General features: G+C 38.9%; 1 protein-coding gene across 3 annotated transcripts in view; it reads left to right on the forward strand.

The window, feature by feature from the left end:
- The window catches only part of RASA3 (RAS p21 protein activator 3), a 129,154-nt gene extending 113,067 nt beyond the window's left edge, over positions 1–16,087 (forward strand). The window contains exons 15-25 of one of the 3 annotated variants that reach the window (XM_017817379.1): positions 96–202; positions 830–907; positions 1,837–1,914; positions 2,463–2,536; positions 3,535–3,582; positions 6,203–6,309; positions 7,240–7,322; positions 10,680–10,891; positions 11,659–11,762; positions 13,471–13,654; positions 14,233–16,087. In XM_017817379.1, coding sequence (XP_017672868.1) covers positions 96–202; positions 830–907; positions 1,837–1,914; positions 2,463–2,536; positions 3,535–3,582; positions 6,203–6,309; positions 7,240–7,322; positions 10,680–10,891; positions 11,659–11,762; positions 13,471–13,654; positions 14,233–14,308 — 1,151 coding nt within the window. In that variant the 3' untranslated portion in view covers positions 14,309–16,087. Of the gene's footprint in view, positions 1–95; positions 203–829; positions 908–1,836; positions 1,915–2,462; positions 2,537–3,534; positions 3,583–6,202; positions 6,319–7,239; positions 7,323–10,679; positions 10,892–11,658; positions 11,763–13,470; positions 13,655–14,232 lie in introns of all 3 variants that reach the window. The other 2 variants (XM_017817380.1, XM_017817381.1) reach the window with 2 other exon arrangements.
- The last annotated feature ends 1,641 nt before the right edge of the window (positions 16,088–17,728 follow it).

The following is a 17,728-nucleotide window of genomic DNA, read 5'->3' on the forward strand; positions in this document are numbered from 1 at the left end:
TTTCCAGCACATGCTTGAGTTGGCTTTCTGATAATTTCAGGAGGTTTTTAAGGAAGGATTATTGAAATGCTGAGTAGAGGTCTTTTTTTAAATAGGTGACCCAGATGTGAGGTATACAGCTGTCAGCAGCTTTATTTTCCTGAGATTCTTTGCTCCTGCTATTCTTTCTCCAAACCTCTTTCAGCTTACACCACACCATCCAGTAAGTACTGTATCAGTTTTTTTCTGGCTATGTTTACAGTTCCATCACCATAGTCTGTATGTTGAGATTCTTTCTTTAATTCTTTTAATAGCCTTTAGGAAAAGTACCTTTGTTAGTTCAAAGATCTGTTCTATCTGTCTTGAATATGAAGCATGTGTTGAATGGCTGTGTATGTGTAGAACTTGGGAGATAATGGGAAGAACAGTGAAATTTAAGGACAAAAAAGGTAGAGAGTCTAAGCTGCTGTGGAAAAGATTGACCTTGCTTCATTTTTGCTGCATTACATTAATGTTTGATTGTCAGCAGTGTGGGAAACGTTTTGGAGACTTTTAGTAGTTGTTCTCATTGGAAGTGGGAAGGACACGGGCAGTCTTCAGGAAATCTCTGGTTTTGTTTTGCAAGTGATTGCCTTTGTTTCTCAAATCAGTAGAGTAGCTATGGAGCAGGATGGCTTAAGAGTCAAAAACCTTTTTTTAAAAAAGGCAACTTTTGCCTTCATTGTTTTATTGGTCTTTTCTAATTTTATGTTACTTTTCTGCAAGTGAAATAAGAAAGAAGAAATATAGTTTACCTTCATCTATTCTATATTTTAAGTAGCTAGTCCTATAATATTGTTCTCTTTCCTAGGATCCTCAAACTTCTCGAACTTTGACACTTATCTCTAAAACCATTCAAACACTAGGCAGCTTATCAAAATCTAAATCTGTAAGTATGCCATTTTCATTTAAAGGCTTAATTTAGGAAAGTGGGGTTTTTTTTATTCTTCTATCACTAATTATAATTAAGCCTTTAAAATGCTTGAGTTGCACTAGGCTTATGCAAAACTGGTTATGTTTGCTTTGATTATAAGCCTCTCATGCACAGAGGAAAACTAAATCTGTCTTAATCTGAACTAGATTTCAGTAAAGCAAAATTGTGTGACCAACCTAGAAGTCTGTTTCAGAGCTTTTCATTCCTTCCATCTAGAAGAAAGTGATCAGGAGAACCTCTGAAGTTCTCGACTTGTCTGTGGTACATGATTAGCAGCTCAACGGGGCTTTATGGATTGTTTCATCATTTTAAAACTCAGCTGAGAAGAATTCACCTAGTAAGGGGAAGGGCTATACTTTTCATTCCAGTTCAGTTTTCTGTCTGTCTTTTGTGAGATTAGACCTAGATGCCCATACTCTGGATGTTTGATTGAAATAAGTGTACCTAAAGCACCACACTGCTATAGCCGGTGATAATTTGGGGTCATTGGTGGTCTGGTCATTGGTCACCTATGGGCAACTGTAGGTGACTGTGTACCTCAATTATGAATCCTTTGAAATAGTAGAATTCCTTTTCTGACACTTTTTGTCAGCTTCTTTTAGGAGGAAGATTAAAAACCAAAGCAGAATTTTGAAGGTTTTTGAATAATGTATTACTGACTGAAGCAACCGAACATTTGAAATGCATTCTGCTACCTTCTTGAAATAAAAACTTAGTACTACTGAATGTGTGCTGTCTAACATGAAAATTGCTTATTTTACCTCTGGCCAGAAAAAAACCCTGTCTTATCAGCTCTGGCTTTCCTCCTGACCTACTGCTGTTAACAATAATATTTTCTGTATAAACTGTATTATGATATGCCTGGGTTTGGCTTTGTATTTCAGGCCAATTTCAAGGAATCTTACATGGCTACATTTTATGACTATTTCAATGAGCAGAAATATGCAGATGCAGTAAAAAATGTAAGTAATGCATATGAATGTTCTGAAAATCCTGCTGTGTTGTTGAAGCTGAAGCTTGGAAACCTAGAATATAATACATACTGTTAATAAACCAGGAAACGTGCTGAAAAAAGCAGACTCCTGATAACTGTAACGTTCAAGAAACTTTTATCAAATTATATGCATGTCAATCGTAGAATCTCTTTGGGTGTATTTCTACTTAGTAATTAGGTTGGATTAATGAGCTACTGCTTAGAGGTGAGATGTGTGTGCTTTGTAGCATGCTGCAGATCTGTGATGAAAAGTCCAAAAGGAAGTGAAAGATAGGTATAACAAAGGAGAAGCACAAGAAGTGTTGATCATCTGCAGTTTTTCTGCTTAAGAGCATGTGTGCTATTTTTAGTTTACAACCCAGGAAACCTCCCAAATTTCTCAAGCTTCTGCCATTACCTTTTGTTTAACTACTTTTACAATACTTTCTGTAGCTCTGTGCTGTACAAATGTTAAAGATTTTTATTTGGGTGATGTGGTCCTCTCATTTTTATATCTGCTTTTTGTTCACCTCTTAGTTTCTAGATCTAATTTCATCTTCAGGAAGAAGAGATCACAAGAGCATAGAGCAGCCTATATTGCTTAAAGAAGGGTAAGTATGCATGTGCAACAAAACCCTCTACTTGTGTGTTTGCCACCATTCTAAGGCAGCTGTCTTTTCTTCTGCCACCTCTATTCCATCCATGCATTCAGGGAAGAATGTAGGAAAATTCTTGTGTTGCTGTTTCTGTTCTCTGTGGTTGCTATAGCTGATGTTAATGTATTTTCATTTGATTTAAACATCTTAATTTAATTATGTTTTGAAATAAGTGGAGGAAAGAGAAGCAGAGAAGTAGAACTTAATTAGCTCGGCTAAGGCAAAATAAACTTAAATCAGCATTGTATTAAAATCATGTTGATTTTTTTTCCTGAACTGCAGTGAACAAAAGCTGTAAAATTCCAGTGTGAAGGCAGATACTGAATGTCTTAATGAGGGCAAAGCCTGCAAATGGAATTTGCTTTTGCTGCCCTATAAGATCCATATGCTAACCATTATCATGGCCATTTCAAGGAAAATTTGAGATGCACTTGGAACAGTTTCTCGTTTTAGTACCTTTGCTTTTTTGGGAAGCGTGTTCCGTATGCTGTATTAGTTTTAGATACCAATTGTTGACATTTTTTGTGTTACAAAACTGAGTAATTAAGATCATCGAAGTACACTGTGGAAACAACTTGTTTGAGCTGGGAGGAGGAAAGTAAAGAAATACAAATTCTTCTCAACACTCAATAAGGTGAAATACTGCTTGAAAGTAAGATTTCATGGTCACTTTAAGTAATGCAAAAACCAGATATTTGGTGAAAACATGACTACCTCATCAGTTAACCTCAACATTTCACTTTACTTCTCTGATAAGCGTCTGTCCCTAGAAGCAATTTTGTCTATTTTAATTCTGTACATGCATTTATCATTCTTTTGTTTTTCAAAATAAATTTATAGTTTGTAACATTTTCCCTCTAACTCTAAAACATTTTTTCTGCCTCTGTCTTTCTTTTGCTCCTGTCTGATTTTTTTCTGTCTTTTCTTGCTCGGCCTGTGGCTGCTGTTGTAAGGACTCTTAAACTAACAGTAAAGAAAGTTGATGGTAATAGTTCATGCAGGTAAGATGGTAGAGGCAGTTGCTGCTTTGCTGTAGCTACTGGCTGACAGCATGTCCTGTGCAGCAGTAGACTTGTCTGACTTAAATTTGGGGAGGAAGTACTCTGTTTAACAATCCTGAAATGCCTGTGTAAACCCAGCAGAGAACATTTTGTTATCTATTTCTTGATGTTGACCATTTTTTCTTTTTCCTTAAAACAAAAACCTGCTGTAAATAGAGAATAAAGGAGTTTTATCTATAAGCAGAGGCTCCAAGAAGCACTGTATGGATCCTGATGAACTCACTGGAAGTGATTAAGAAGAGACCATACATTTTTTAGGCACTTCTTAAGTAGTATTCATGCAAATTGTTCTCAAGGTTAAGGAGTGGCCTTCAGCAGTCTGTTTTTCCTAATGCTTTGCATTATTGTCGTGTTATGTCATGGGAAGTGGGTTGGAATTTTCACAAGCCTTTGATTCTTCTTTGGATTGAATGGCTGTTCAGTGGGATTTCTATTTTTGCCTTTGCAGTGTTTTTACCTGCATATGTACTTTTGAATGAACGTGCACTACCAAAGGTTAGGCATAGGCACTTGGATTTGCTGGCATCAGTATTGCCATCGCTGCCTACCAGGCTGCCTGCCTGGTTCTTTTCAAAAGGAAGAGAATTAAAAGGAGAACTAGTTGTTTTTGTAGGTGAAAAGGGCACATTGATGCTTCCAAGCAAGGCTAAGGCAGATCCAGACTCAGGTCTACCATAAGTGTGAGAAGAAACAGAATCTCCAAACAACCCATACTTGAAATGGGTTTCGTCTTGGACTTTTTCTCCCTTTGTGCTTCTGTTTGCTCTGACTTCTCACACATTCTGCAATTGCTAGAAACAAAGAAATCAACCTTGTAACTTCTGTGACTTTGACTGCTTTTCACCTGTCTTTGGAAAATAAGAGCACATTCATCTTGTGGCTATGTCAATTATGAAGGATTTAATTAGGAATGTGCTCTTAGCTCTGCTGTATGGAGTTTGCATTTTTCAAAGAGAGAAGGCTCTATAGGAGTTCTCAGTTTTAATTCACCTTTTAAGTGTTGGCATGAGTAGGATGAGAAACTAACTTGAAGAGTAAGTTGTCAAAGGCTCTTCCTTTGAAATTTGCCTTAACCTTGATATATGAGGGCTACTGCCCTCATATTTAGGTGATGACCTAAATCACATGGTTTAATTCAATATTTGCCAAGTATTCCAGGACTAAGGACCAAGGCAGTAACTGTCTGACCATTTTAAGAATGAGAGGTGTGTAACTAGAACCAGTTAAAAAAAAAAAATCTGTTGCTGTTTACAATCCTTGTCAGCTTTTGCCCACACAACTCAGAATGAGCATCAGGCACCAGCCCAGCTGGTTGCAAAACAGTTAAGGTCCGAAAGAACTTGGGTTTCTGTTTGAGCTTTAAATAGACCTGCATTTTGGTCAGATGTATTGTAGTTGTTTCTGACTGAAGATACCACAAGCAAGAAGCAGTATTAGCTGTTCCAAGCATTTTAGCTCTGCTATTGAAAATCTTCAACCAAGTAATTGACTGTTCTCTTTGTGTGCTCCTTGTGCTGTATAGTGCCTTCCTACTTGATAAAAACTACTCTGTAGTAAGTAGTTTTTACTCGCTCTATTATACAGTTCTGTATTTGGCACAATAATTAATGTAATGTGTAGAGTAGCTGTTATCAACTCTCTATTGCATATGCATACATGTTTTTATCATCAAAAGTGATGCTGAGCAGTCTGAAATCACTAGGCTTTCCGAAGTCACCTTGAAGCTTTTGGATTGATTTAGTGGATTTTAGGAAGGTGGTGAATGCATCATAGTTTCTTATAAACTCATTTAAGTTTGCAATAAGTTAAAACTGACAACTCACTAAATGAGCATCCTTCATCTGCCAAAACAAAAGGGGAGGTGGTATCTAGTTTTCAGCCATCAGATTACTTTGTATGTTACTGAAAACAGGTTTCCAACTGCAGTGTCAATGTGAAATTGCAATGAAACTGTGGAACATTCTGATTTTGTTTCTAGAGCTTGAGAGTGATTAAAGCATGTAAGGGTACAGTCCCTCTGCTCCAGAGGCCTTAAACATGCCTTTTAATTATTTAACATATTCAAAACTTTTTGAGCTTTCTTACAGCCTTAAAAAAACCAAAACAATAAAGCTTGTAGAGTCAACAGGTCAAGCTTAGCAGAGCAGTACTAACCATATTCTGCTTTTTTCTGCTGTACTAGGAAACTGTTTAGCTGTATTTGTAACTGCAGCAAGAGCACAAATTGCAGTTCAGCCAACTAACAAGAGCCCCTATGTAGGCTACAAGTCAAGTTTCATGTCTTGCCCCTTATCTAGATATGAAAAAAGGACAGACTTAGCTAACACATGCACTAAACCTATCCAAATGTGACTCCTTTCCTTGCCAAGACAAGACCTCAATAATTAGAAAAGCGTCCCCTCCTTAAGCTTTGCAAGTGCCATAACATGTCTGTGCGTGCGTGTATATATATATGTATACATCTCTATACTTAAATATGTATTCTATATCTATGCATATATTTATATGTATGTACATATAAAATCTGGTGTATTGTAACAATTGGTATCCTGTTTACTAGGTTCATGATCAAGAGAGCACAAGGAAGAAAACGATTTGGTATGAAAAATTTCAAGAAGAGATGGTTTCGCCTGACAAACCATGAGTTTACCTATCAGAAAAGCAAAGGTAACCAAGGTTTGCCAGTCTTCTTCTGATACGTTATAGTGAAGAGTAAACATAGGGATTGTATATGAACAGAAGACTGAGATCTAGATCTGTGACTGTAGAAGGTACAGTGCAGGCAAGTCTGTCAGCCTGTATGTTCTTGCCCTTTTTTTTAGGATGTCTGTATAGACTGTTAGAGAAGCTTTTTGGATAGCAAAGTGCCCTGTAAGTTAGCAAAGTATTTGATAACATTTGTGTAATATCAACATCATTTGTAGGTTTCACAGTTGCTGAGTAGATTGTCCTAGGAAACAAAACTTGCAAACTTTACACTGGGATTTGGGTTTATACAGAACATTCTCTGGTGCATCTCAGCTTGTTCTCATAAATTCTGTAGCATTGCCACAACTGCATGCAGTACACAGGGATTTGCCTGGAGCCTTTGAACTTTCAAAATGTGTTCATTTAATGTTGCCTAACAGCAAGGATTTTGCTTTTTGAAAATTGCTCCTATCTGTTCAGTAGTACACAACAAATACCACTTCCTTCCATCATAGGGAGTGGACAGATAAGGAAACATGTTCAGATCATGCCAGTCATTATTTCACACTCAACTTTGAGATCCTACATCACCACCATCCACATAGATCAGTTCAGCTGACAGGAATGATTTCTTTCATTGTCACCTTTTCAGTACATATCCTGCATCCTGCTGCAGTAGTCAGTTTCTGAGGTTTGTTAGTGTAAGGTAGTACAGCTGAAAACAGAAATGAACTTAAGACAATACTTAAGGACCATGCTAGCAAATCCCTGCTGAGGGGAAGATTTTCCTCTTTTTTTGTGCAGTCAAAATGATCTTCAAAGAAACTGAATCAGCCCTTAGAATAAGGGCAGAAGGTGAAGTTGAATTGTGAATAAGTTGCTCATTATCTGTGTCTGTGTGTTCTGCAGGTGATCACCCTCTGTGTAGCATTCCAATAGAAAACATTCTGGCAGTGGAAAGACTGGAGGAGGAATCCTTTAAAATGAAAAATGTAAGTAGGTCATCTTCATTAATGTATGTATGTTAGGCTGCTCTAGATCCACCAGCCTAGTCACCTTTTTTCCTTCTGTAACCTGGATTGGATTTCTATTGAAAGATGTACAACCACAGCTGCTTGTTCTGTATATAGTAGCAGGAGTTTCCAAAAGTACAGCCCATTCAGATTCTTAACAGCCCAGTCAGCAGTCTTTGGATTTCGTGATCTGCAGCACACTCAGTACTGACCGCTGCTGATCAGCTGTCTGGGCTCTGTAATGTCAGACACAGGTAAGATGATCGAGTCCCTGCCCTTTCTGTCAGACCTCTCTGTTGGGAGGGATCTGGCTGCTTATAATTGTGAAGGATCACAACTTCTTTATTAGCTATCAGGTTTCTTTATTGGTTAATGAAAGTACATATGTGTGTATATATATAAATATATATTGAATTTGGGTTAGCTCATATGTCAAAAGAACATCTGTGCTGTGCTAGTATGGTTTACCATTTTGAATGCCACATTAAGGAATAAAATCCAGCTGTATTTCTCATGCATGGAACACTGCCACCAACTAAGCAAACAGCTCAATGTTTTTTCCAATTCTAAACATGCACCTACTACAGACTTCTTCATACACATAAGTGGTTGTTACTTGTAGCTTTTTCTGCTTTTTAGTCTTTCCTACCATCTCTTCTGCTTCTGGGCACTTTGCAGGGCAGTGCTTAAATCTGCCCTAGATATCAGGTTCCTTAAACAACAGCTCTTCATTAAAGTGAAATACAATTCTAGGCTCCTCAGTATTTTCCCAGTTTCACATACTATTTTGGTAGCATATCTCTCTCTGTTAAAACCTCTGTTAAAAAGTTTCAGTTCCACCTGCTTCTCGAACATGTCTCAGTTGTACTGTAGTTTGCTTTGGTGTTTGTAACTCAACTACACAGACAAAACCCAAAGCTGAAAAGCTGCAAAGTAATTCTCAAGCTATCAGAAGGCAGCTGTAACGTGTGATGAACTGTTGCCAGCTGTACCCTGCAAAGTGACTTGATTGAACTAAAAGCAGCCACATAGTTGAGATAAAACTCACTGTCTGTGGAGAGGAGCTGAGCTATAAATCTGTAACTTACGCTGAGCCTACTGAGCTAGACTGAGCATCCAAAATATGCCTGTATTGTGAAGATTCGCTATGGGAAAAATATACCTTTAACATCAGAAGCTGTGCTATTTTGGTTGCTTAAATTCAGTATTACTTATGAAATGAAGGTGACTACATGTATTCTGGAAAGTAAGGTTCAGAGTCTTTCCATATGCAGTAGGGTTACCACCTTCTTGTGCTGATATATTCCTGCTTTTTTTTTGCCATACATAAATAGAATACTGCAGCAAGAACAGAATTCTCAAAACACCACAGCAGATGTATTTGCAATGGATATTCCATCATGGATGCTAAGTGTGATTAAAGATTCGTGTTTTCTATAAATATTCTCTATGAATTTGTGCTCTGAATTGCATCAAGTGTGTATTTATCACTCATGATAAATCTGCCTGTCTGGCAGTAAGGCCAGTAGCCTTCATTGTTCTTAAGCACAGTTTGGAGGGATGTGAGGGTGGCTTTAAGCACTGTGCATATCTTCTGTGTTGTTCAAGAGGCAGCTGGTGGTTTTGGTAGTGTTAAAGGTCTTGCGACCACTTGAAATTCTTGGCTTGGTTGTGGGCTTCTCAGTAACAGTTGCCGTATGTTAGTTCACTTCTGTTGGTATCCTTTTACACAAAGCCATACTCCTTAAATCTGTTCCTTTGTTGCAATGCAGGAGGCTCCATTTACCCCAGCACAACATTAAAATTCCCTATAGTTTTGTGTTAATAGAGGGTTGAGCTGCACGCTCCTATCTTCCTTGTTCTTCCTTCCCTGCTTCCCAGACTCAAGTTGACATTTATGTTCTGAAAAATTGTGTTAAAAGGACTCTCTTTGGCAGTTCTGGACTGATCACACTAAGCAGCTCCTACACTGCCGTTGTGTGTTGTGACTTTCTAATTATTGTCTGACGCATTTACGGATACTAGATCCAGCAAAAGGGCTGTTGAATTGTTCCCTTTCCTGTTAGAAGAGACACTGTGGATAAAAAAGCCCTATTCATTGACAAAGTAGCAAGTATATTTGTAAGCTATTTCAAAGGATGTTACACATAAAAGTGTCACAAAGGAAGGATTGCACTTAGTACCAGTCTGCAACATTCTCCTGACCAGCTAGGTGCAGAATTCAGGCCAATGTTTCAGGTCTTTGTAATAGACAAAGATCAGTTTCAGTTTTGGTGTGAGCTTTGTTCTGTGTTGTGGTTGTTTGGTGGTTTGTTTATATGTTTTTGTTGTTTTGGTTTTTTTGTGTGTGGGTGTGCCTCTCTGGTTTTCTTTTTAAAATAGCACAGAAAACCAGCTTTTTGGAAGATTATATTCCTTATGATGTGGGCAAGGTAATGTCTAATCATTTGAATAATCAAATGAAGAAGTAGAGGGGGAAGGATAATTTAGGAATACCTGAGAGAGAGCAGAAAACACATTAAAATTAAGTATTCGCAGAAGCTAGAGGAAATGAAAATGGTTGATATTTGTCTTTCAAAAATTTGCAGTTCAGATCACTCACTTGAGCTTAGTGCATGATCAGTGTAATCAAGCAATAAGGCTGTGCATCAAAAACTTGCTTCTTCAAGAGGAGGAAACTAACAGCCATTTTAGGTTGCAAGCTGTTTTGAACAGACCGGAGAGCTCTAGTTTAGATTTTAGATGCCCAACCCATAATACAGAACTACTGTGCAATTATTTGAACCACCTGATGTTCAATTAAAGAGAAGCACTATTGATGGGATTTTCTAATAGCAGCTATAGTTGGAAACAGAAGCGTGGAAGTTATTAAAAGCTAAGAGTCACACTGAAATAGGTATTAAAAGGACTAGAGAAATGGCAGTGTTAAAGCAAAGCTGTTCACTAAGGCTGCATCCAAACTCTTGATTTTCTCTTTTCTGTCTCCTGCTGACTAGCATTTCCTTTTAGGCCAACACTGGGTTCCTCTGTCAGCCTTCCAAAACTTGGAGCTGCAGCATTACTAAAATTGCATCCCCAAGGCTGACAAAAAATCTTTTTGAGGCCCAACCACCAAGTTGATATTAGCTGTCTGTAAATCATCTCCTGCAGGAATGGTATCTTACTCCTTGTACCATGTGAAAGGTCTTGTTCTTTTAAAGGCACATTTGCTGCTTGGTTTTGTGTCAAAATCTATTTATTGGTGCATTCTTTCAGTATGCTGTGTTTTTCCTCTGATAAATCTTCACTCTGAATCTAGTCTTAGGTTCACGGATTCATTCTGTGGTTTATTTGCAGATGTTCCAGGTGATCCAGCCTGAAAGAAGAGTCCTGTATATCCAAGCAAATAATTGTGTGGAGGCCAAGGACTGGATTGATATCCTCACCAAAGTTAGCCAGTGCAACAAGAAGCGCCTTACGGTCTACCATCCCTCTGCCTATCTTAATGGCCACTGGCTTTGCTGTAAAGCTACTGCAGACAATACTCCTGGCTGCACACCCTGCACAGGGTAAGGATTGGTAACATGCCAGTAGTCTGGGTCCTGCCCTGGGTGTGCATGTCTCTGCGGGGTGACTTGCAGGTGTGCAGGTACCAAGAAGATCTGCCGGGTGTGCAGGTGTCATAGTGGTTTCAGAGGCCATTTTTATTGGTGTTTCTGATACTGTCAGTATCGGCATGTCTTGGTCAAAATCTTGATGGTTTTAGAGTTAAAGACAGTGATAGGAGTTGACTGTGGGATAAGATATTTTGGTTCTGATTCACCTGCCATTAATAAAATCCCTTCAAGGTCCTGTTTGCAAATTCCTGGAACAATCATGTGCTGATAGATTTAGTTCTAAACGGAACTTTTTCTAAGGGGCCAATCCATGCTGTCTGATAAATGAAGACATACTGTCTGGTTTGTAGGAAACAGTTTTCATCTAAACTGAGAGAAGTAAGAAGTCTGTAGTGGTAGTTAGTCTCATAATGTAAGACCTGGATGGTTGAAAGTTCAGTGCTTTGGCTCCTCCATCTGGTTATAGCAGACTAATTCACCAAAATATCTGGAGATTGATACAGCCTTTGCTTTCAAGTCAGAGTGAAAGCATGCTGGATAAATACAGGCATAAAGAAATTTGAACTTGTCTACTTCTTCTTTGGGGGAAAGTTTGAGCTCTATTGCACACAATCTGTTGGCTTTCATGAGTACTCACTTTTACTTTCTTTCTTGTTAAGTGCTTTTTTTTGCCATTATATACTGTTTAGCATATAACTTCTGTTCTTGATACCTTGCAGAGGCCTGCCAGCAAATATACAACTGGACATAGATGGAGATAGAGAAACTGAGCGCATCTACTCTCTTTTCAACTTGTATATGCCAAAATTGGAGAAAATGCAAGGTGAGAATAAAAGATCACTGCATCTCCAATACACTTATGAAAGCAAAAATACCCGTGAAATGTTCTAGCTAGACTAGCCTTGCAAGTCACATCCAAGAACACAGTGACCATTTCCCTTGTTTCCCCTTCTGTTTTCTTGAGGCAGTTGTGTGAATTATTCTTGGTGCAGTGTGCAGTCTCATGGTCTGTTAGAAGTTCTTTGCGTAATAACAGTTGTTTGAAATATGGTCTTAACCACATCATCCTAAAATAGCATAGACACAGAGCGTTGCTTGGATGCTCTGAATTGACAAATCACAGCCAGCACTGAACCAGAAGTTTACTGATCCTGACAAGAAGCAAAGTTGAGGTTTCAGTGGAATATGGTTTTGTGTTACCAGAAGTCATGTGCACATTCCCTGATTCAGATCTCAAGAACAGGCTGGATACAAATGGTTTCTTCAGGAAGGCTCTTTTTGAATTACCTGTCAAGGATGACCTGTGGATGTCTGTGAAATGTTGAAAAGTGGAGTTTTGTCTGGGAAACCCTCAGGAGCTGAGAGGAACAGAGATGTGATGTAAAGGAAAAAGAAAGAAGAGACAGCAGAGGAAGTTGGTACTAGTAGGCATGCCAAGAAAAGTATCCAGTGTATACAGTGCCAGACTTGAAATCCCAGTTTAGCACAGGGAGTGGTGGGGAAGCCTTCACTGTGGCACTGATCTTTAAATAGGACTTCATTTTAAAATATGAGATAAGCCAGTGGTGTCAAACACACAGATTGGAAAGCACTTCAATCTGTTCCTGGCTACTGTGCAATTGCAAATTTAAGATTACCACCACTTCCGAACTGTCTGAACCAGTGCCCAGCTTTCCCCTGTTCTGGATCCTCATTACCAGAGCCAGCATCAAGTTTCAGCATTGGGGAAAAGGACACAGGTCTGGTGCAGACAGTGCAGCAGGGGGAAGGGAATTTGAAAGCTGAAAGTGAGACAGCAGTAAAGCTAGAAAGCTGGGGAAAAAGAGAGACAAAGCAAAATATTATCTTTCCCCCTCGGCTACAGTGCAGGAGTAGATTACACAAGGAATATGTTACAATTGTTCACGTGTAGTCAGTGTCCATATATCTTAGCCAGGAAGTTTCCCTGTTAAGATCAGAAAGTAGTGTAACTTTCCCCCTCTAAATATCTCAATAAGAAGGCAGTAATCATGGCATGTTATGCTTATGCTTATTGTATTAATCTTTTAGGGGTCATGTGGTAAAACGTTACTTCTTCAGCCTGTAATGGTTTGGAATTCAGTCTGTACTTGCTGCTTAGGGATGGAACCTTTCACAAGTGAATACTTGACTTTGCCACTGTGCTGCAGAGTTGGCCTGCTCAGAGTCAGGCCAGTGTCAGTTTGCAAACTGTACATGGGGTACTGCTAAATAGTCATGGACACGAAAGCATCGCCTGTGCAGTGAAGGAAAACTTCCCACCAAGCCAGTTGCTGCCCTTCCTGTATGAGATGAAGAGGAGGGAACAGACATGGGACAAGCCTCTGTGTCTACCAGCAGCTCAGCAAAAGGACAGAGAACTTCTGTAGATGTCAGCCACAGTTCTGTGGTGGTCATACAGAAGCAAACCAAGGAACTGTATGAACCCCAGAACGGAGTATTTTTAGTCTGCATGTGTTACTCTTTTCCCTGCTGCCTGATATCTATTCCTGTACTTTATTTTTTTTCTCCAGAGGCCTGTGGCAGCAAATCTGTGTATGATGGACCTGAAGAGGAAGAATATTCTACATTCATCATTGATGACCCTAAGGAGACGTATAAAACACTAAAGCTGATTATTGAAGGTGTTGCAACTTTAGAGCAGGAACATGCTCAGTATAAGAGGGATAAATTTAAGAAGACAAAGTATGGAAGCCAGTAAGTATAATGGGTGTTGAAACAGGGGAACAGTCCCGAGAAATGGTACTTCCCTTGCTTATGTTCTGGCCTTCACCATATTTTGTCCAAAGAAGATCCTGTAAAGACATGCAAAGTAGGACTATGACTTAGGATTGATATCACCATATTTTAAAGAACTGCAAGGAATTTTTAAATGCTTGATTTTTATGCAGTTTCATTAATTTAAAAAACAGTGTGGATTTGTTACATTGTTGTTTTTAAAATTTGAACATCGGCTGAGCACTTAATAACAGAATATAAATGTATTTACCAGCTTATCTTGGAGAGTTGGTTTAAAATGGAAAGAGTGGTTGATACAACCACATGAATCTATTTTGTGTACGCATAAATAAAGCATTCTGCATATAGCTGACAAAAAAGAGGATCAAGTCCATCAGTCAGTTCTTCTAGGTGAAGTAAGATGCAGCATTATCCTTACAATTATAATTTTGAAAACAAACTTGGGGAAAAAGTTTTGTCTGTTCCACTTTCTGCTCTGCGATTTTCATGTCCTGATAGAAAACTTTATAGTACTTTTTTTTCTTTTTTTTTTTTAGGGAACATCCCATTGGTGACAAGAGCTTCCAGACATACATCAGGCAACAGTCAGAGATCTCAGCACATTCCATATGAAGTACAAAGGAAATCACAGGACAGTGCTGAAGGGTTGTTCAGTGAAGCTAAATAGCAAAACAAAAGGGAAGCCACACATGTAGCAAAATGTATGGATAAGTGTCAAGCTTACAAACTTTGAGACTTGGTAAACGTATTCTCTTTTCAAGAAACTGTTATAATATTTGCTATGCACTTTATTCATCTGGTTATTGACAGATGATAAAACTCTGCCTTCTAGGTAGTTGTTGTCATGTGTATTTTTGAATTTGCTTTGGTTTCTCAGAATCTAGTGATCAGTTCAATGATCAAGGTGTGTGGACTTCATCTTGACAACTCCCATGCGATTTGTTATGTTTTGGAAACCAAGCATGCTGCTAATATGCAGCATTTTCTAGAATGGTTGTTTGTTACTGTTTTTTGTTCCTGATTAATGTATATTATGCCACACCCCTGCGTGCTCTCGTAGGAAAAGCTTAGTAACAGTTTACTTTTAATGCCTGCATTTAGAAAAGAAGCAGAGAAAAAACCCTCTGGTGTAATCTCTTGCATTGTAGCTTGTATTCTGAGCAGGCCAAGGAGAAGGCCTTTTGTTTTTACAGCAGCGTAATTTTTGCTAACTGTGCAGTTTTTAATAGAAATTCAGATCTGAATGGTACTCTTGATATTTTTGAGATACTAAGTCATTTCTCCAGGCACATTCAGCAGACTGGTTTTGAAGATGCAATCTCAGTGGTATAATAAAACTGACTGTCATAAATATGAGTAAGAAAGAAATGAACTCATGTCAAAGCTACTTGTATCTCTTATGCAGTCCAGTGAACGGTAATCTTTGAAAGTCTGCCAACTGAAAGGCAAAGTAAGCTGGTTTTGATGACCTTTTACCACCACAGTGAGAATAGAATACAAATCTGGCAGATGAGACACACTGATTCCTGGGCACAGAAGTAGTCAAGATGGATTTTCTCTGAAAGGTTGTTTATGTACTGGAGTCCATGCTATCCTAGTACCACTTGCTTTTCTGGAAAATAGATTTCTACTTTTCCAAAAATGTTTTTAAATACTTTTTAAAAGAGATTTGTTAAAGGATATTTAGTATATTAACACACATAATGGTAACTTGTTAATATTCTGAGGGTAGTGAAAATGGAATGAGCTGTGTATCTCACTAGTACCAACAAAAGTCATTAAGAAGGGGAATAAAGATCTGCTAAATATAAAATACATATTTATGTATGCTGTTTAGTTGTACACCGTATTTTTTCTCTGTGTAAGGGTCTGATAAACAAACATCTAGCTTTGATGGCTTGGAAGCCTGCATGATGAACTTTAGGCCACTGTGGGGTAGAAGCTAGTACTGGTTTTAAACTGAATTGGATCAGAAAGCATTGAACTATTAGTTTAATGTGAAGATGTCTGTGTCTTTGCTTCAGGTGTTACAGAGTAATTCTTAACTGTGTCCTCATTGCATCTGACATGATTTAAGATGGCTGAAGTACTTTGAAATGCCTCTGTTTGTTAGTGATGCTCTTAGGAATGAGGTTTTCTTTTTGTTTGCATATATGGTAGACCACCTCCTAGTAGATGATATATGATCTTTTATTCATTTTCACCCAGCAGACTGGGGAAAGGGAAGTAATGATGCATTGCAAAGATGCATTTTGGACTCCAAGCTTTTAGCTGCCATGAACTGCAATTTTTAACATGTATTTGTAACTTAATATTGTTTATAAAATACTAATGACCTGTAATGTGTGTTCTACTTGCCAATTAAAAGAAATGTTTTATTTCTGAAAACCATGTCCCCATTTGGAGTCTGTTTAAATTCACAGTGGCCACCAGCGTGCCTGTTGGCACAGCATCTGCTGTTCATAGTTGGATCATGGATGGAGATCCTGTGAGTGTAAACCAATCTCTGTTTGGGCTGCTGAGTCCCATCCTCTCTCCTCTTCCCATCACCACCCACCCTTTTCTTGTCAGTATTGCACCAGTGAACCAGACTGGGCACCTGAGCCAGCCATAAACTGCTCTAGCAAAGAAAGCAGTTACTGCTCAGCTAGATCAGCGTTTTGAACTGGTTCCTTGCGTTACTGTGCAGCTGTTGCTGCTGCAAGGGAGGGGTGAGACCATATTAAAAGAACAAGAGGAAAGAACTGAGAGCACAACACCTTTCATGCATATTGATTGGCTCATGGACCTATGGACCCACTACCCTTCTGATTAGGACCTGTTCTTTGACAAAACCATGGACATGCTGAGGTTTGTGCAAGTCAGACTTCTGGGGCTTACCAGTCCTGTCTGGATACTCATGTGCATTGAGCTTTGGCTCTGAGATGTTGTGTGACAAGCTGCACACACTGGTTCTGTTGGGGAATGTTTGCAGAAAAGCTGGGAAACAGCCCCTTCAGGATAGAAAGCTGTTGACTGGCTCACTCAGGGCATGTTCATTCAGCTTATGTTCAGGGTTAGTTCCACCACTGTAGCAGGTGCTGTCTCCAGAACACAGGCATGTTCTTCTGAGAAACCTGGGGGAAGAGCTGCTGTAAGTAGTAGTGGTTTAACAGATAAACCACATCCAGGAACAAAAACCAAACTGATGGTGAAGACACCTCACTAGTGTCTTGGTGAAGGTGAGCTTGACCACAATTGCACAAGTGTGGGTTTTTGCTGAGGAACTGTAATCCTTGTTTTAAAAACCAAGTTTTATGTAAGATGAGGTTATAAACTGACACAGGATTTGTGAGAAATGAGCAGAGCTAAATGCGAAGCTATTGTAACATCATTTCCAGGTCTGTCTCTTTTTCACTCTCTCTCACCCAGTATATACAATCATTTTGTTCTCCTGGTAACATGTCTAGGCTTAAGTCAATAGGAAATCTTTGAAAGCTGCTTCTTATGGCATAACACATTTGGTGAGGGGGTTGTGTTAAAACTGGGCTTCCAATACTTGCTTAGCCTCTGTCTCCTGTCTGTCTGCAGCATATGTTTCTGATATCTTCAGAAACACTCAGCAAATCGTGCCCACAAGAGAAATTACTTGATTGGGACACTTGGGACAGCATCCCTTATATCTAGAATGAAGAAAATAACATTAAAAAAAAAGCATGGGCATAAGTAGGCATGTCAGATCGGCTTTCTTTCCTTCTCTGTCCCAGCCTGAAAGGCAATAAAATTATTTTTGACATGAAAAATAATTAGTAGCTGGGCTGTTTTGTCTGGGGACTCCCAATGCCAAAGCAGTTCCCCATGCCTGTTTTCTCCCTTGCTGGACCAATGTGCTAAGGCAGGGATGCTGTGGTGATGGGACCCAAAGATCTAAGTCCCTGGCTCTGTGACACAGCTGTCTGGGGCACCTGAATATTTGTGATTCCTATCTCCATTCCCTGCTATACTCCATGCAGTTTCAAGGAGGTAACTGCAGCTTCTGCAAACAGCTGTGTG

Source organism: Lepidothrix coronata, unplaced genomic scaffold (genome assembly GCF_001604755.1).
Source record: "Lepidothrix coronata isolate B3197 unplaced genomic scaffold, Lepidothrix_coronata-1.0 Scaffold60, whole genome shotgun sequence".
In the NCBI taxonomy this organism is placed as follows: domain Eukaryota; kingdom Metazoa; phylum Chordata; class Aves; order Passeriformes; family Pipridae; genus Lepidothrix; species Lepidothrix coronata.